A 20,737-nucleotide genomic window follows, 5' to 3' on the forward strand; every position below is an offset into this window, starting at 1 on the left:
CAACAACACATCAGTATGTATTCTCAATGATGATATACTTATTTAAAGAACTAATGACATAAATACTACAGTTTAATGTACCATTCTTGTTCTGTCCTCGTACCTGCAAAAAAAAACTTGGATGTTAATTGAAAGTCTGAGAACGTTGGTTAAGCAAAGTATAACAAAATGTAGCATACTGATGCAAGACAAAAACAACCATAACATTGATAAAATTATTAAAATTGAAGTAGCATCATGAATCAATAAAATTGCAGAATTAAGAATCAATGAAATATGAAATGACCAAGGATTTGTAGAATGAATCTAACTTCTATTTCACTTAATTCCAGTAATCACGATTCAAAATTTGCAAAGCAATGAAAGAGGTGAATGACCGAGAATGAATCACAAAAAAGATTGGTTAGACCGAAGCCTATGCAAAATGGAAACCGACGTATATATCAAAAAGTATAAAACCTGTGATTATAGGTTGAAATCATTCAAAGCTACAGTCATACAGAAAAAAAAGCACTAATATATATTCAGATCTAGTGTTGCAGAAATTGATGAAGCTGGCATTTGGAGAGAGAGAGGGAGAGAAAACATGTCAACGAAAGACAGAGAGGGAGAGCATTGGTTGGAGAGATCAGACAAAGATAGCACAGATTAAGATTGAGATGCTGATGAATGAATCCTTGAATTCACATGCAGTGGTTTCATTACTTCTTTTCTTAAATTTAATTATAAATGAAATTATTATCTAATTTTATCTAGGAATGTAATATGATGCCCAACACAGATATATCAGCTTACTAATTTGATAATGGTAGTGATAACAAAAGACAAGCAGGCAACAGTAACAATTTGTAGTATAAATGTTAACAAATGACATTTTATTAGAATCCACAATATTTCTATAACATGCTAATAAAATAAATTTGGTTACCAGATGCTACATTTCTAGTAGTAATTCACAACCCAAGAGAAGAATATATGTTAATACATGATATAGATTAGATCTCACATAATTAAGTGACAAAGAATTAAACATCTGACCAAAGCGTTCGAGATTATCATTATATAATTGAAAAGACAGAAATTAGATGATGCCAATTAAAAAGGGTAATCAAGAACTCACATCTGTAGAATTTCAATAAGGTATGACCAAACTTTTGGTAAAAATCTTGAGGTTGCGCCACAACAAAGTTCTGAAACTACCTGAGGGAACGACAGAAACTTGAGACTTACCATCCCCCTGGTTATACAGAATTGTTTGGTATTCATCATCAGCATTTCTAGTGAATTTCAGCATGAAGAAGTCTCCATTGTCAGACATGCACAATGGTAAAATCATGGATTTACTTCAAAAGGACGAATATTAAGATGTAAATAACTAAAATTTATTAATTGAATCCTAGACTTGTCATCTCCAAACTTCCTCATCTGCCACAAGCCAAGATGGGTGTTGCTATCTTGCCAAACGCACAGCGAGTCTCTAAAAACTCCAATATTTGTATCAACAAAGCAAAAATCGTCGGGAAGAAACAGTGATATGCAAGTCTCCTTCTCCAGGTGAACAGAAATAATTACGATTTCAGAATGAATGATTTCTTTTCCTTAATAACAACCCAATTAAGGGTTCCACTCAGATACACTCCACCAACTTTAGGTAAAGTCCCAAGAACAGGAAAACCTTTAAGGTTTCTCCAACTACTGTCACCCGCGCCATGAACTTTCATCTCAGTCTTTTCAGATACGTCAAGTGAGAGCATAGTCAATGCAATTGCTACAACCTTGTATTTGTCACTTGACGGATCATAGCCAAACACAAACATTGTTCTACGACCAATGCCCGGGGAAAAAGACAGCGTTGGCGATTCTCTGGATATCACCCTTGTCGCCTTGTTCCAGAAACAAACACGGTATCCTTCTGGTATTTCGCTAACCCCACAGTGCAACCCATTACATGAACCGACCAGATGGTGGCCTGGCATGTTTGCGAAATTGAACAAGAACGTTTCAATTTGTAGGGAATGGAATAACGAACTTACATCACACGATTCCATGTGGATTTCAGGGATGGATCCGAGGCAGACATTTTTCATCAGTTGAAGGTGTTCCAAATCGTCCTTCGCAGCAGATTTACTAAGGTGCAATTTGATGAAATAGGGATCTGACATCAGGGAGTTCCATCCTTTGCACACACACTTGAATGGATCAAAGGTTTCACGGGAAGACGAGACAAGATTTCCTCGATGAGTTCGTCACAGAGGAGTGGCGACCATGGTTTCTTCTCTGATCGCATGTTTCTGTGGTTTCTTCTCTGATCGCATGTTTCTGTGGTTTTCAGTGAAGAGTCCACATATATATGTCCCAATGTTGCTAGGGTTTAACCCTTCAATAAATGAATATATTTTATTTCAGAGATAAATTTATTTAATATTTTAATAAAAGCTGTAATAAATTTGGAAATAAATCAGGCGAAAGATGCAGGAGATAAAAACAATGCAGATTTCTGGACAAATTTAGTGGAATAAATCTTCAGTTAAATACACATAACATTTTTTTGTCCATTTGGATTAAGAGAAATAAGAAAAATTAGATATGTTTCTTACAATTTTTGTCATCAGACTCTTCAACATATTTTAAAATTTTACGAGATATATTTAAGAAAAAGAAAAAAGAAAAGTTAGATATGTTTCTCACTATTTATGGGCCTGTGCTGTGCATAGTATTTAGTTTGGGAAAATAATTATATTTATTTTATATCATATCCATTTTAATAACTAAAGAATAATGTTTTTTTATAATTACTAAAAACTATTATTTGAGTATATAATAATTTAAGAATATAATATATTTTATAATTACTACGTAAAAATAGTTTTGTAAATTGAATTAATAGAGTAGATGGAAAAAATTGTGTAACTGTGAGGAAATTTTGCAATTTTTTTACTAAATTACATAAAAGTTTTACAATAAGAAATTTTTCAGTAAAAAAAAATTATGAAGTTTTTAAACTATTATGCCAATGAAGTAAAAAAACTATAAACAAATAATAAATAAAATGCTCTCCAAATTTAATTGGAATGAAAAAAATAGAAACAAGAATTTAAATTTGCTGATAAAAAAATCTTCAATAAATCTTTAGTTAGGCGAGAAGAGACAGAGTATAGGGAAAACTTTTCATATTAAAATTATTATGATAATAAACTAGAGAAAGGTTCGACAATTAAAATGAAATATATATATATATATATATATATATATATATATATATATATATATATATCTTAGCAATTCAAATATCAATATACTTTCACGCAAAAAGTTCATACATGTGTACATGTTTTTAATGTTTAACAATTCAGATGTTAATATGTTTTCTCATAACAATACTGCTACACTGTATGAAATTCTAAAGTACGAAAAACAAGAAAGATGATGCGTAATTATTTTATATAAATTAAATTATTTATAGAAAAATAAATAAAACTTCAATAGATAAATCTTTTGTAATAAAATCCTGCTTACCCTTGTACCTATCTATATTACCCAAATCAAATAAACAAAAGCTAATAACAATTACTGCTGGTAAATGCTAAATTTTTCTTGTTTTGGTAGGGCCGCATATTGCCTCTTCAAAACTTTCAATTCTTTCGAATCTTTCTTTTGCAAATTTGAGGTCTGAGTCTAACTTTAATTTGCTTCTTAGTTGTTTAACATTTTGACAACATTTCACAAATGAAAGTTAGAACAATAATGATTTGATTCATTTTAGAATTTAAAGCTTTCTCTAGTTTATTATCATAAGACCCCACAAGAAAGCTTCCATGGTGACCCCTACAAATTTCTCTAAACCCTGCCTAAGATGGTTTTTCCAAAAGTCGACTTGGAATCTATAGAATTTAATATAATTTTCTAATTACAATCTTAGAATTTAAAAAAACCTACAGTAATATTTTTTTATCAAATAAAAACTCACCATAATTGACTATAGAATTTACAAATCATATTTGATAAAAATCGTCTCTCTTCCCAACATGATGATATTTTATTACTCAATAAAATTAATTTTAAATTCATGATTTATTTGGTGAAAAAAATCTTAAAACTTAAAAGAAAGTCACTTTTTTTCCCTAATTAAACCATGCAATAATATTAAAAAATTCAAATGAAATTTTAAATTAAATTATATATGATGATTGTTTTAATTTCTGACGATACGCTAATCTTAATTATTTTACTTTACCAGAACTACTTAATATCAAATATAGATAATATTTCTATAAAAACAAAAAAAATTAACATCGAATAAATATATATACATATAAGCTTAATTTATCAACTTACGTTGCATGTAAATATAAAAACAATTATCAGAATTTAAATCTTACTTTAACTATATGCACAAAAAATTGGTGAACAAAAATCATTCAAAATTATTATATATGTACTTGTCATAATTGAGAAAGAATTGTAATAAATGCATAGAAAGAAAAAAGAGCTTTTAATTTCATTTAGACATAGTTTGCAAGAAGGCGGAAAATAAATGATGCAAACTTAAGGATATTCATCATTTTAGTTACTCGCTTTTCTTGTATAAAATCCAACCTTGGAAAAGAATACCATACATTACACGCATAGGAATTTAATTAATACAGTACAAAATGAACATAACAACAAAAGAAATTGACATGCTAACAAGAAAACTATGAAAATATTGGTGGCAACAGTATATAAGTATGACATACTACATATAAGACCTTCTATTTTATAGTTAAGCCTTATCCCTAAACATAGATACTAACCATTTATTTATGTTTTAAAAATTGCAAGTATTCACTATAAATTTTTTGGCAATCAACACATACATTCCACCAATCACCAAATATAAAATACGACACGTACAGTTACCTTCTAAATGAGCACCAAGACCCTCCAAAACAGTAAGATTAGCCTTTCAAATTAATACAATTTTAATTTTCTTATCTACCAGTAGAACCACACTTCAAAAGTATATATATATACAATAAGTATATTCTTTAAAGGAATCTTGTGGAGGAAACTTCAACTTATCCATCATGAAGGAATATATTCTTCAGTTTTTATTATTGAAAACCTGAATTTAGTGTGTCTTATATAGTAAAGTAAAGAAAAAAATGAAAAGAGAAAAAAAAATCACATAAGTGAGGTTAATTAGGAATTAAAAAACAATAAAATGGTTTTTAAATTAACAAATCATTATTTTTAATCATAAGGAATCAACGTAAATATAACAATTACTTGTTAGACAAGAAATAAGGAACAAGTATTCATTGAAGGGTATTTTGAGGATAAAAAATTGTTAGAGCAGCGGGACTAGTGGGAGTGCCAAGAGGCACACCCATAAAGCACTAGTGTATTTACAAAATGGAACAAAATATTTGATTTATTACTTGTTTTATTATCGTTGAATATCACACATAACAGATTTATACTTTTCTTTAATTTCCCACCATAAAACAAGATAAATGAATTCTAAAATAAGATATTCCAAAGTCCACACCTAAAAATAAAAAAATAAAAACTGAAATTAACCAATTTTGGTCACAAGTCATTAAACCAGGAGTCTGATAACCAGAGCCTGTATGAACAACAAATCATCAATCAGAGTATTTGAGAATAATTATAGTTCAATAGTGTGACAAATCCAAAAATTCAAGCAGACAAGTAACTTGGTCCAAGCATCATCCACATATCTGCAATGGCATTGACATATTCAATGGCAAAAAATAGAGCATTTTCCATGGTTTACCTCAACATGTGGCTGTCCAGCAAGAAGGTTTGCTACTGCAGTACCTACTACAGCATGACTAGCTTCATGCCGTGCAACTAGAGCCTTCTCACTTCCTTTCAACTTGGTAGTCTTCTCTTCTATTCCCTGAAGCAAGTAACTTGGTACATTTATCCAGAATAGATAAACTAGACTCAAATTTACATAACTAAAATTTTCAATTTAACATTTGTGATCGACACTCCAAAGCTACACCTACCTTTTAGCAAGGCCTGGTCATAATTTTCAAGACATTTCCCCCAACATAAGGTGTTGGCAGTATTTTTCCATAATGTACACATACATGCATGTAGTATTTTTATATACAGACTTCATCATGAACCATGAGGACTTAGCATGTAATGATAATGATATGAGTATGACCACTAAAATCAGGTTTTGAGTCATAACCTGTAAGCTGATCAAGGATCGAGCATAGGGACAATCAATATCATCTGCAAAATGTAATGGAAATTTGCCCGACCGGTGAAAATTGTAACTGATCTACCTTCTAGTAACTGCTTCTATAACTGGATCATGATTTAAAATACTAGAAATTATTATTTACATCATTTTAGCAAATGAGATTTATTAGAAAACTTGTTATATATAGGCTTGAATCCAATTCGTTCAGCATGCTTTTATGAAAGTTGCTAGTGTATAATTGCGTTGTACATGTGTCACATAAATTCCAATCTTTTCAATATATTTAGTAGCACTGCTCTAATAAAAAAGATAGTATACTAATTAGTCTATAATACGAGTTAAGAAAAATTTAATATATTAGAAAATTAAATAAACTTAAGAGTTAAGAATCCATCTATGTGTATAACCACCTGCAAAGTCGGCGGAGAATTTCAGCTTAATTGGTATTGAGGCATTGTGTCAAGTATCAGTTTTTGATACAACCTCTAAGAAACTCGAGGTTGCACTCGACCAGCAAGATCACATTGCATCTAAGGTATATCTTAGCAATTCAAATATCAATATACTTTCACGCAGAAAGTTCATACATGTGTACATGTTTTTAATGTTTAACAATTCAGATGTTAATATGTTTTCTCATAACAATACTGCTACACGGTATGAAATTCTAAAGTACGAAAAACAAGAAAGATGATGCGTAATTATTTTATATAAATTAAATTATTTAAAGAAAAATAAATAAAACTTCAATAGATATATCTTTTGTAATAAAATCCTGCTTACCCTAGTACCTATCTATATTACCCAAATCAAATAAACAAAAGCTAATAACAATTACTGCTGGTAAATGCTAAATTTTTCTTGTTTTGGTAGGGCCGCATATTGCCTCTTCAAAACTTTCAATTCTTTCGAATCTTTCTTTTGCAAATTTGAGGTCTGAGTCTAACTTTAATTTGCTTCTTAGTTGTTTAACATTTTGACAACATTTCACAAATGAAAGTTAGAACAATAATGATTTGATTCATTTTAGAATTTAAAGCTTTCTCTAGTTTATTATCATAAGACCCCACAAGAAAGCTTCCATGGTGACCCCTACAAATTTCTCTAAACCCTGCCTAAGATGGTTTTTCCAAAAGTCGACTTAGAATCTATAGAATTTAAGATAATTTTTCTAATTACAATCTTAGAATTTTTTTTAAAAAAAAACCAACAGTAATATCTTTTTATCAAATAAAAACTCACCATAATTGACTATAGAATTTACAAATCATATTTGATAAAAATCGTCTCTCTTCCCAACATGATGATATTTTGTTACTCAATAAAATTAATTTTAAATTCATGATTGATTTGGTGAAAAAAATCTTAAAAGAAAGTCACATTTTTTCCCTAATTATACCATGCAATAATATTAAAAAATTCAAATGAAATTTTAAATTAAATTATATATGAGGATTATTTTAATTTCTGATGATACGCTAATCTTAATTATTTTACTTTACCAGAACTTCTTAATATCAAATATAGATAATATTTCTATAAAAACAAAAAAATTAACATCGAATAAATATATATACATATAAGCTTAATTTATCAACTTACGTTGCATGTAAATATAAAAACAATTATCAAAATTTAAATCTTACTTTAACTATATGCACAAAAAATTGGTGAACAAAAATCATTCAAAATTATTATATATGTACTTGTCATAATTGAGAAAGAATTGTAATAAATGCATAGAAAGAAAAAAGAGCTTTTAATTTCATTTAGACATAGTTTGCAAGAAGGCGGAAAATAAATGATGCAAACTTAAGGATATTCATCATTTAGTTACTGGCTTTTCTTGTATAAAATCCAACCTTGGAAAAGAATACCATACATTACACGCATAGGAATTTAATTAATACAGTACAAAATGAACATAACAACAAAAGAAATTGACATGCTAACAAGAAAACTATGAAAATATTGGTGGCAACAGTATATAAGTATGACATACTACATATAAGACCTTCTATTTTATAGTTAAGCCTTATTCCTAAACATAGATACTAACCATTTATTTAAGTTTTAAAAATTTCAAGTATTCACTATTAATTTTTTGGCAATCAAAACATACATTCCACCAATCACCAAATACAAAATACAGCACGTACAGTTACCTTCTAAATGAGCACCAAGACCCTCCAAAACAGTAAGATTAGCCCTTCAAATTACTACAATTTTAATTTTCTTATCTACCAGTAGAACCACACTTCAAAAGTATATATATACAATAAGTATATTCTTTAAAGAAATCTTGTGGGGGAAACTTCAACTTATCCTTCATGAAGGAATATATTCTTTAGTTTTTATTATTGAAAACCTGAATTTAGTGTGTCTTATATAGTAAAGGAAAGAAAACAAAAATGAAAAGAGAAAAAAAATACATAAGTGAGGTTAATTAGGAATTAAAAAACAATAAAATGGTTTTTAAATTAACAAATCATTATTATTAATCATAAGGAATCAGCGTAAATATAACAATTACTTGTTAGACAAGAAATAAGGAGCAAGTATTCATTGAAGGGTATTTTGAGGATTAAAAAAATTGTTAGAGCAGCGGGACTAGTGGGAGTGCCAAGAGGCACACCCATAAAGCACTAGTGTATTTACAAAATGGAACAGAATATTTGATTTATCACTTGTTTTATTATCGTTGAATATCACACATAACAGATTTATACTTTTCTTTAATTTCCCACCATAAAACAAGATAAATGAATTTTAAAATAAGATATTCCAAAGTCCACACCTAAAAATAAAAAAATAAAAACTGAAATTAACCAATTTTGGTCACAAGTCATTAAACCAGGAGTCTGATAACCAGAGCCTGTATGAACTACAAATCATCAATCAGAGTATTTGAGAATAATTATAGTTCAATAGTGTGACAAATCCAAAAATTCAAGCAGACAAGTAACTTGGTCCAAGCATCATCCACATATCTGCAATGGCATTGACATATTTAATGGCCAAAAATAGAGCATTTTCCATGGTTTACCTCAACATGTGGCTGTCCAGCAAGAAGGTTCGCTACTGCAGTACCTACTACAGCATGACTAGCTTCATGCCGTGCAACTAGAGCCTTCTCACTTCCTTTCAACTTGGCAGTCTTCTCTTCTATTCCCTGAAGCAAGTAACTTGGTACATTTATCCAGAATAGATAAACTAGACTCAAATTTACATAACTAAAATTTTCAATTTAACATTTGTGATCGACACTCCAAAGCTAAACTTACCTTTAAGCAAGGCCTGGTCATAATTTTCAAGACATTTCCCCCAACATAAGGTGTTGGCAGTATTTTTCCATAATGTACACATACATGCATGTAGTATTTTTATATACAGACTTCATCATGAACCATGAGGACTTAGCATGTAATGATAATGATATGAGTATGACCACTAAAATCAGGTTTTGAGTCATAACCTGTAAGCTGATCAAGGATCGAGCATAGGGACAATCAATATCAATTGGAGTCACACAAAATGTAATGGAAATTTGCCTGACCGGTGAAAATTGTAACTGATCTACCTTCTAGTAACTGCTTCTATAACTGGATCATGATTTAAAATACTAGAAATTATTATTTACATCATTTTAGCAAATGAGATTTATTAGAAAACTCTTATATATAAGCTTGAATCCAATTCGTTCAGCATGCTTTTATGAAAGTTGCTAGTGTATAATTGCGTTGTACTGGTGTCACATAAATTCCAATCTTTTCAATATATTTAGTAGCACTGCTCTAATAAAAAAGATAGTATACTAATTAGTCTATAATATGAGTTAAGAAAAATTTAATATATTAGAAAATTAAATAAACTTAAGAGTTAAGAATACATCTATGTGTATAACCACCTGCAAAGTCGGTGGAGAATTTCAGCTTAATTGGTATTGAGGCATTGTGTCAAGTATCAGTTTTTGATACAACCTCTAAGAAACTCGAGGTTGCACTCGACCAGCAAGATCACATTGCATCTAAGGGATTCAGCTATAACAGTTAAGAGTTTAGACTATGTGTATTATAGCCAGGTATCGTTTCCAAGGAACAGTTGCAACCTGATAAATTGATAACTGAATTGAACTTATATATAAAGTCAATTATGTCTGAAATATATTAGCCATAGTGCTAATAATTGTCACAGTTACAACAACGCATCAGTATCTGTTTCTCAATGATGATATTCCAATTTAAAGAACTAGTGACATAAATACTACAGTGTAATGTACCATTCTTTCTGTCTCCGTACCTGCAAAAAAAAACTTTGTTAGTTGAAAGTCTTAGAAAGTTGGTTAAGCAAAGTTTAACAGATGTAGCATGCCGATGCAAGAAATATATATCAGAAAGTATAAAACCTGTGACCAATGATCTGTTGAATGAATTTGTAGAAGTAAGAATCAATGAAATATGAAATGACAAAGGATCTGTAGAATGATCTAACTTCTATTTCACTAAAATCCTGTAATTACGATTCAAAACTTACAAAGCAATGAAAGAGGTGAATGACCGAGAATAAATCACAAAAAAGATTGCTTTGATCGAATGCCTATGCAAAATGGAAACCGACATATATATAAAAAAGTATAAAACCTGTGATTATAGTTTGAATCGTTCAAAGCTAAAGTCATACAGTAAAAATAGCACAAATATTCAGATCTAGTGTCGCAGAGATTGATGAAGCTCGCATTTGGAGAAAGAGAGGGAGAGAAAACATGTCAAAGAAAGACAGAGAGAGAGAGCATAGGTCGGAGAGATCAGACAAAGATAGCACAGATTAAGATTGAGATACTGATGAATGAATCCTTGAATTCACATGCAGTGGTTTCATTACTTCTTTTCTTAAATTTTCTTATAAATGAAATTTATATCTAATTTTATCTAAGAATGTAATATGATGCCCAACACAGATATATCAGCTTACTAATTTGATAATGGTAGTGATAACAAAAGAGAAGCAGGCAACAGTAACAATTTGTATAAATGTTAACAAATGACATTTTATTAGAATCCACAATATTTCTTTACATGCTAATAAATTGGTTACCAGATGCTACATTTCTAGTAGTAATTCACAACCCAAGAGAAGAATATATGTTAATACATGATATAGATTAGATCTCACATAATTAAGTGAAAGTATTAAACATCTGACAAAGTGTTCGAGATCATCATTATATAATTGAAAAGACAAAAATTAGATGATGCCAATTAAATAGGGTAATCAAGAACTTACATCTGTAGAATTTCAATAAGGTATGACCAAACTTTTGGTAAAAATTTTGAGGTTGCGCCATAACAACGTTCTGAAACTATCTGAGGGAACGACAGAAACTTGAGACTTACCATCCCCCTGGTTATACAGAATTGTTTGGTATTCATCATCAGCATTTCTAGTGAATTTCAGCATGAAGAAGTCTCCGTTGTTAGACATGCACAATGGTAAAATCATGGATTTTTCTTCATAAGGACGAATATTAAGATGTAAATAACTAAAATTTATTAATTGAATCCAAGACTTGTCATCTCCAAACTTCCTCATCTGCCACAAGCCAATATGGGTGTTGCTATCTTGCCAAACGCACAGCGAGTCTCTAAAAACTCCAATATTTGTATCAAAAATGCAAAAATCGTCGGGAAGAAACAGTGATATGCAAGTCTCCTTCTCTAGGACAACAGAAATAATTACGATTTCAGAATGAATGGTTTCTTTTCCCATAATAACAACACAATTAAGGGTTCCACTCAGATACACTCCACCAACTTTAGGTAAAGTCCAAAGAATAGGAAAACCTTTAAGGTTTTTCCAACTACTGTCACCCGCGCCATAAACTTTCTTCTCAGTCTTTTCAGATACGTCAAGTGAGAGCATAGTCAACGCAATTGCTACAACCTTGTATTTGTCACTTGACGGATCATAGCCAAACCCAAACATTGTTCTACGACCAATGCCCGGGGAAAAAGACAGCATTGGCGATTCTCTGGATATCACCCTTGTCGCCTTGTTCAAGAAACAAACACAGTATCCTTCTGGTATTTCGCTAACCCCACAGTGCAACCCATTACATGAACCGACCAGATGGTAACCTGACATGTTTGCGAAATTGAACAAGAACGTTTCAATTTGTAGGGAATGGAATATCGAACTTACATCACACGATTCCATGTGGATTTCAGGGATGGATCCGAGGCAGACATTTTTTATCAATTGAAGGTGTTCCAAATCGTCCTTTGCAGCAGATTTGCTAAGGTGCAATTTGATGAAATAGGGTTCTGAAATCAAGGAGTTCCATTCCTTGCACACACACTTGAATTTGATCAAAGGTTTGACGGGAAGACGTGACAAGATTTCCTTGATGATTTCGTTATAGAGGAGTGACGACCATGGTTTCTTCTCTGGTCACATGTTTCTATGACTTTCAGCGAAGCGCCGAAACACGCTGAATCCAAATTCTGTACCTATCAAGACATGCACCTTCGTGAACAGTGCATATATATATGTCCCAATGTTTCTAGGGTTTAACCCTTCGATAAATGAATATATTTTATTTCAGAGATAAATTTATTTAATCTTTGAATAATTGCTCTAATATAATTGGAAATAAATTAGGCGAAAGATGCAGGAGCTAAAAACAATTTCTTAACAAATTTAGTGCAATAAATCCTGATTTAAATACACATAACATTTTTTGTCCATTTGGGTTAAGAAAGAGAAGAAAGATTGGATATGTTTCTCACAGTTAGTAATAATACAGTTGTGAGTATTTGTAATGTTTTAAAAGCAATGCATGTATTTGAGTTTTTGATGCAATTTAATAGTTTTATTGATGTATGAATTTTATGTTTGTATACGCAATGAAGGGTTAAGATGAAAAGTGAGTTATTCATTAGAAATTTAGAATCATTTGATTATATATAAGAAAATGAAGGGAGAAGATGAAAACCAACTTTTTAAAAGTAACTCTTGATATTACTTGATCTCTCATATTATTCATAATTATTTTAAAAAATTTCATTTAAGAAAATATCTAATTAATTAATCATATAATTTTTTTAAACTAATAATATTTAAAAATTAAACTTCAACTTTAATTCTAACTTTTTTGTCTAGTGTGATTAATCAGCTTGATCCTAAAATTAATGTTTTTGTCATTTCTGTGTTACATTTCTTTTCAACCTTTTTAGTAAAAATAATTGATTTAATTTCTGTCCGCACAATTTTTCTTCATTTTAATTTTATCGTCTGTTGATATCAGAAAACTATTTATCATAAGAGATCAATAGGTATTCTATATGGGCGTAAAAGTTTTTACTTGAAATAATTTTTCATTAACCTAAAAAAAAAAAAAAAATCATTCTTAATGAGTAATGAGTAGCCCCATTTCTGAAAAAGTCACAAGTCCATGCTTATATGCCACTTGAGGTTTTAATAAAAATTGATTTTGCAGTATAAGTACATTGTCAATCTACTCACTGCCATCGTTAATGTACCACTTAGAATCATCCTTCTACTCCAACATACATATAAATGAAAAAAAAACATATATAAAATGCGGAATCTAATTAAATCAATTTTATTCAATAAAATCGTAAATCAGTCGACGTGGGTAATGCTCACATTCGCTTCACTGTTACCAAATAAAATTTCTTAGAAATATTTATGACTTAAAACAAGACTGTTCAAGTTTATCAAATAAAGTAAAATGACATGTTTGATACGTCATGCAATTAAAATAAAAACTCTTGTTCCAATGTTACATCCTATCAAAATATTGTGTCTCGGAGTCCTCCATCACAAGGTTTCTTAAAGTAATTCACCTAGCCATTTGCTCTCACAAACACAAGGTTTAAGATCATCACATGATCCAAACATAAACAACACATGAGGAGTGAATTATCACATTTTTAAACAGGTAGAGATAAACGAAGACACACACATATATAGTAAAAATATCACAAGCTTAACTTAACATAATTCACATCATTTTATCAATCATTGTGTAACATCACTTGTCCTAAGGATTTAATCACAAAATCATATTCTATACCTTCACATTAATCACATGTTCATAACAAAACATCTCAAGTACAACACAACATCTCTCACACACAATTCATTACCCACAATCACGTAGCAAGTCACAATGATCATTACACAGACGTTATGCAACATATATACTAAGACTCAATCCTATATTGAATGTGGTATCTTGTCAGTGAAAAATAACACTAGGGCACCTAGGAGTACATAATAAAATACACCACACAATGGGTAAGCAGGTCACTCTTATTAAAAGAAATCATAAGGTGATTAATTAGGGTTATTCTGTTTAGTGTGAATGCTCTAACCATATGAGATCAACATAGATTTAAAGGAGCACTCAAACCGAGTGTATTTACCCTCAAGGCCTAGACTCTGAGAATCCATTAGGGTCTCATTTTTCTTATTCAAGTCCAATCCCTAAAACTTTTACATGCAGCCACTGCACATGAATTATACAATACCTATGACTTCACACTTATTTTCAAACGTATTTAATACAATACGTTACAATTTAACACCTCAGGTTCCTAACTTTGAATCCTACACTTTCCTTTTAACACCTCATGCATTGCTCTATAATTTAACAACTCTGGTTCCTAACTTGAAATCCTACACTTTTCTTTTAGCGACCGTGATTGTTTCTCTGATTACATGTTTCTGTGGCTTTCAGCGAAGTGACAACACACTCTAAATCAAAATTATGTACTTCTCAACACATCTTCCTGAACAGTGAATATAACTAGAGAGATAAATTTAGTTAATCTTTTAATAAAAGCTGTAATAAAATTGGAAATAAATCAGGCGTAAGATGCAGAGCTAAAAACAAGGCAGATTTCTTAACAAACTTCGTGCAATAAATCCTTATATAAATGCCTACCTACTAGGAAAGCCATAGCAAAAGCAGAAAAAAAGCACACACTTAACATTTTTTGTCGATTTGGGTTAAGAAAACGAAGAAAAATCAGATAAGTTTCTCACAATTTTGTCATCAGATTCTTCTAATAAATAATGACATGTTGATTTTTTTAATTAAAACTTTGAAACATATATCTAATAAAAATCATTGGTTATATTAAAAAGAACATCCATTCATGTGAAGCTAATCTCTGTACTATAATAAAAACTGTGAAAGATTTGATCATGTGCTTCATATCAATTTGATAATGAAAAATGGAATTAATTTGAAGCTGTCTGAAAAAGTTAAAGCCAAGTCTGCTCTAGTGAACCTGGTGAGTCCAAATAATCATTTCTCTAGCAACAAATGCTACACCTGTTTACAATGATCTTTTTCTTCAAATTACCCTCTAGAATCTCGTCCACAAGGCTCAAAATATTTTTTATTTATTTTGATCCGCCAAAGGAATATATATATATATATATATATATATATATATATATATATATATATATATATATATATATATAAAGAAGCTTGTATAAGGAATAACAACATAAATACAAGGTCGTGCACCAACAAGGAATAATGGACTCACACGGTTTCTGTGTATCTATACCAGCATCACAAATACAGTTTAACCATGAAACCCAACCATCATCTGCTGTTGACCCTTCGTGCGTATATTTCTAAGTGTAAAGCAAATAAGCAAGCTATACAAAAAAGCCAACCCTTACCAACTCCTTCAACATTCACGTAAGTCCTGTATCATCATATCAATCGATCTCCTTTCCTTCACAAAGAGATCGAAACAATCATAACGTTAAACAATTCAAACAAGCCCTGGGATTCATCTCCCATTCACAATAAGAGAATTTTCTTCCATTCCCTTTCGCATTAATCCATGCCCAAGCTCTATGTTTTGCCAGATCCAATGCGGCCACACAACACAGCTTCCCAATTCCCATTGGCCCCTCTAAAAATAACATTGTTTTTTTGGGAGGGTACCTGCAGCCCCATCCAATAGTAACATTTTCTCCCAACTGAATCAGACAACTCACAGAGAAAAAGCATATGTGACACCAATTATTTACCTAATATCCCATTTCAGCCACCAGGGCATTCGGATTACAAGAATTTGTGAATAACCTGCTATACTTGTCAGCCAAAGCCCAAAAACTGTATCACCATTCCGGTTGTCCAGCCAGAATTTAGCATCCCTACAACTCCCTAGCCTCCAATATTCTACGTTTGAAAGTTGGATCCTCGCCACCTCATACTTTTGCCAAATCTCTCCACCAAAGGGAGGCTTTCTTCACAACATCTGAATTTCCCAATCCCCTTCAGCCCCCATACTTTGATTTAAAAACATTGCACCAAAGAATCCCGTCATGGTTTTAAATTGAGGTTTAGGTCTGCCAGAAAACCTTTACATTGCGAAAAAAATGCGATTGATATGGCCACAAGTACGGCTGTTCTCCGCTATTTAAAACCATGACTACCATAATCCTTAATTATTTTCCTCATTTTCATTTCGCAAGCAATTCCATGAACATTGCAACATCCTTTACTCCTAGTCCTCCCTTCTCTTTCTCAAGACAATTTTTTTTTCCATTTGATCCAAGAGATATGCTTTCCCTTCTCCACACCTTTACACCTTTACACAGAAACAAAGCTCAAAAGTTGATAGGTTAAAACCGCCCAGTAGCTTTCAACTAAGAGAAGTAACTCCAAGGACATGAATACGAGTGATTAACAACTATTTTGAAACGTACGTATAAATTGGATTAAAAGTAAACAGCCGTGAAAAGAGAGAACAAATTTTTAAATGTCATTAATTAGCACATATATTTAAATATGAGATGCAATTTTACTAAAATAGAGACTAAAAAAGGGAAGGAAAGTTGATTTTACAAAAATGTCCGCACATCTACTTTATATATATATATATATATATATATATATATATATATATACCAGAGATCAGCGGAATAAGATCAAACGGACAGATAGGAAGTAAGAATGCAGTATGATAATAAAAAAATAAGAATTATAAAATTGTAAAGCAGATATCAAGGGCACACCGAAACGGCTTACAAACCCAGGTTTTTGAAAACAAAGAAACCGAAGCGGCGGTAGAGCCGCACAGGATCGGTGAGGGGAGAAGGGAGATATGAAAAATAGAACTTGAGATTTATTAAAACTGAAAGAAAAGCTTACAAAGAGTTTTTCCCTAGGCAGAGCTTCTCTCTCTAAAAACCTGATTCTGGGACTATCTGAAAGGGTGCCTCACAAAGGGGACGAGGACTCCTTTAAATAGACCCAATTTTTACTGTTTCTACAGTAACGGTAATGTTTACCGGAACTGTTACAAAACTTTTACAAATTACATTATTTAAATTAGTTACAATAATTCATGATTACTACAACTAATTAATCGTCGTCCAATGATATACCAAAACAGTCATCTTCATTCTGGTAGAATGGATCATCTTCTTGGTCATCATTAGTCTCGGATGATTCAGCTTCCTTCTTGGAAGGTTCTTCTTCCACTTCCTGTTGAAGTAGTTGAAGAACTTCTTTGAGATTCTGAGCAAGACTCTCTTTAGATTTTGAGCTTGCTAAGAATGCTGCCAGTTGCGACTTCTGATTTAGAAACAAAGATGTCTCTGGATCAGCAGGTTTAAGGAACTCAGGATTGCTCTGGAACCAGTTCTTGACTTGATCTGGAGCAGCCTTTGAAGTATCGAATTGTGACCACCATTTTACAAAGGCGTGTCTCTGTAACGGTGGATATTGCTTGTTGTTTTCAGTTTTTCCGTATCTGTATTGCCATGAAAAGATCCATGACAAGGCAAAACTGGAAAAGTACTTTAAGTCTGCCGGAATACGTGATTCCGTGCTATTATAGAGCTTGTTGAATTGTTCGAATCCCTGTTGGACTTCTTCTGGAAATATTTGTGGAATTGGTCCGAAGTAGTTCCACCATTGGAGGAACCAATTTGGAAAATTATATGCAGTATTATTTTTGAAGTAAATCAGCCATGAATGCTTGAATTGACTATTTTGATGCCAGAACACATTGGTCCAGGCGTCAATGTAATCCCAATAATTATATCCTGCAGGGTCAAATGGTGCAGAGAATTTTTTGGGTTGGTTTAAGTTTGAGCCATAATGCCGTGGCTGCATCACCTTCAAGATTTGGATTGTGGAATGGGTATTTAGATTTGGATCTTTGGGGTCTTTGAAGTGTTTAATAGATACTGAGTTTGTATCTATTAGGATGAATTCGTAGAATTTGCGGGTTTTGTTTGTGGCTATTGGCTTGTAATGGAATCCCGGGGGGAATGCTTTGGCGGTTGCTTTGAAAGGATTCTTGTCCCAGTATTCTGGTTCCATTTGTAAAACATTGAAAAATTTGTTTTTTGAAATGTAACTGTTACCGGGTTGTGGTGTTGATTCTTGTTTAGTCAATGATTGGCTTGGTTTTTGGTTACAGACGATTTTGGTCTGTTTGGCTTTTTGGATTTGTTTTTGTAGATCTGTTTCAGAATCATCGTCTGATTCTGAGGCCATTTCTGCCCAGGTCTTTTTTGCTAATTTTGGTATTTTGGTGAGGCCTATATCTTCTAAGGCCAAGAGAGTTTGTATTGACCAGGCATAGTCAGCCACAGTCTGTTTGCTTGTTGTTGGTTTTGGAGATTCCTGAGTTGATGACTCAGATTTGATGGTAGTTGTCTGGGTCAATGACCCTTCAAGTTTTCCTTTCTGGGTCGATGACCCAGTTTGGGTAGGTGACCCAGAAGATGTTGTAGTTGCCTTTTTGGTTATTGGCTCTGGTAGAGCCAGTAGAACTTCTTTACCTTTTGTATTGGATCTTCCTCCTCTGCCGGAGGAACTAGACACCTTAGGAGGCATCGGAAATTTTCATCTTGCAAAAATCTGTTTTGAGGCAAGGTTTTATACATCCTTCTGTAAAATATCTTTAGCTGATTTGCAGTCAACTCTTACTAAAAATTTTTGATTTAATAAATCAGATTGAAATTTGGAAATGCACAAAAAAATTGCTAAAACTTCTTTTTTAACAGTTGAATACTTTAATTGTGCAGGATTCTAGTGTTTTGAAGTATATGCGATGACATGTTCTTGACCATGTACTTGTTGTTTGAGGATGCCACCATAACCGATGTCTGATGCATCAGTTTCGACAATTTTGAATGCCTGTGGTATGGGAAGATACAGACATTTTATGGATTGGACTTTGACTTTGATTTCTTTAACTGTTTGGGTATGGAGGTCAGACCAAGGAGGCGGATTTTTCTTTAGCCTATCATGCAATGGTTTGACAATATTGTTTAAGTAGGGGACAAATTCACCTACGTAATTTAGACAACCTAGAAATCTTTGTAACTGGGTTTTGTCTAAGATTTGGTTGGGGAATTTGCTAGCAAACTCAATTGACCTTTCGATTGGAACGATTGTTCCTTGATAAATATTCTGACCAAGGAATCGAATTCGTGTTTGGAAAAGATTGATTTTTGATTTGGAGACTGCCAAACCATTTTGTTTGATGATATGGATGAAGGTTTGGAGATGTTTGAAATGCTGGTCAATGTTTTGGGAAAAGATTAAAACATCATCTATGTAGACAATAACAAATTTTGAATAGGGATTGAAAATATCATTCATAATTTTTTGAAATTCTGAAGGGGCATTCTTCAGTCTGAATGGCATTACATTCCATTCATATTGCCCGAAAGGTACAGTGAATGCTGTTTTGTACCTATCTGATTCTTGGATTTGGATTTGCCAAAATCCAGATTTCATATCAAATTTTGAAAATATCTTTGCAGAATTTAATCTGTTAAGCAAATCTTTTTTGTTTGGAATAGGATATCTAATCCATTGTAATGCTTGATTTAGTGGTTTGTAATTTATGACTAAGCGGGGTGTTCCACGCTCAATCTCAGATTGTTTGTTGACATAAAAAGCCGCACAAGACCATGGGCTTTTGCTTTTCCGGATTAGGCCTTTATCAAGCAAATCCTTGATTTCCTTTTGACAGTATTGAAAAAGTTCTTCATTCATTTGGATTGGTTTGGCTTTTGTGGGAATTTGTTTTTCCCTAAAGTCCTTCTCGTAGGGGAGATCAACAATATGTTTCTTTCTGTCCCAAAATGCATGTGGCAATTTAGAGCAGACAGTTGATTCAATATGATTTAATAAAGATTGAATTTTTTCTTTTACTTGAGGTTTTCCTAGTTGTATCTGAATATTATTAAAAGATACTTCTTCTTTTAAGAAGTTAATTTGATTAGTCTTATTTTCTATAAAATTTATATTTCTGGAAATTGGTTTAGTAGAAAAATTAAATATAATCTTTCTTCCTAAATAATTTGTGGTTATTCCTTCATTAGATATTTGGATGGGAAACAGGGCTCTAATGAAGGGTGTTCCTAAGATTACTTCATTCTTAAGGTTTTTTACCAGAAGAAAGTTTGTGTTAATCCTAAGACCTTGGTTTTCAA

General features: G+C 31.8%; 2 protein-coding genes across 2 annotated transcripts; both read right to left on the reverse strand.

Annotated features, from left to right (window-relative positions):
- Nucleotides 1-1,568: 1,568 nt before the first annotated feature.
- Nucleotides 1,569-2,162, reverse strand: LOC114404384 (F-box/kelch-repeat protein At3g23880-like). The gene has a single exon (XM_028367363.1). The coding sequence runs from the start codon at nt 2,160-2,162 to the stop codon at nt 1,569-1,571; it is 594 nt and encodes a 197-aa protein (XP_028223164.1).
- A 3,419-nt stretch (nt 2,163-5,581) lies between these two features.
- LOC114404385 (F-box/kelch-repeat protein At3g23880-like) lies at nt 5,582-12,364 on the reverse strand. The gene is made up of 5 exons (XM_028367364.1): nt 11,617-12,364; nt 11,507-11,508; nt 9,270-9,395; nt 5,780-5,905; nt 5,582-5,608 (listed from the first exon to the last, which is right to left on the reverse strand). The coding sequence occupies exons 1-5, from the start codon at nt 12,362-12,364 to the stop codon at nt 5,582-5,584; spliced, it is 1,029 nt and encodes a 342-aa protein (XP_028223165.1).
- Nucleotides 12,365-20,737: the final 8,373 nt, after the last annotated feature.

This window comes from Glycine soja, unplaced genomic scaffold (genome assembly GCF_004193775.1).
Source record: "Glycine soja cultivar W05 unplaced genomic scaffold, ASM419377v2 tig00029744_1_pilon, whole genome shotgun sequence".
Taxonomy (NCBI): Eukaryota; Viridiplantae; Streptophyta; class Magnoliopsida; order Fabales; family Fabaceae; genus Glycine; species Glycine soja.

What these genes read in the sequence shown, in the direction of transcription:
- LOC114404384 (XM_028367363.1), bottom strand. Translation starts at nt 2,162, where the DNA reads ATGTCAGATCCCTATTTCATCAAATTGCACCTTAGTAAATCTGCTGCG.
- LOC114404385 (XM_028367364.1), bottom strand. Translation starts at nt 12,364, where the DNA reads ATGTCAGGTTACCATCTGGTCGGTTCATGTAATGGGTTGCACTGTGGG. An exon ending in CTGGACAGCCACATGTTGAG is followed by an intron (nt 5,906 to 9,269) that starts GTAAACCATGGA and finishes TACTTGCTTCAG; the next exon opens with GGAATAGAAGAGAAGACTAC. An exon ending in CTGGACAGCCACATGTTGAG is followed by an intron (nt 5,609 to 5,779) that starts GTAAACCATGGA and finishes TTGTTCATACAG; the next exon opens with GCTCTGGTTATCAGACTCCT.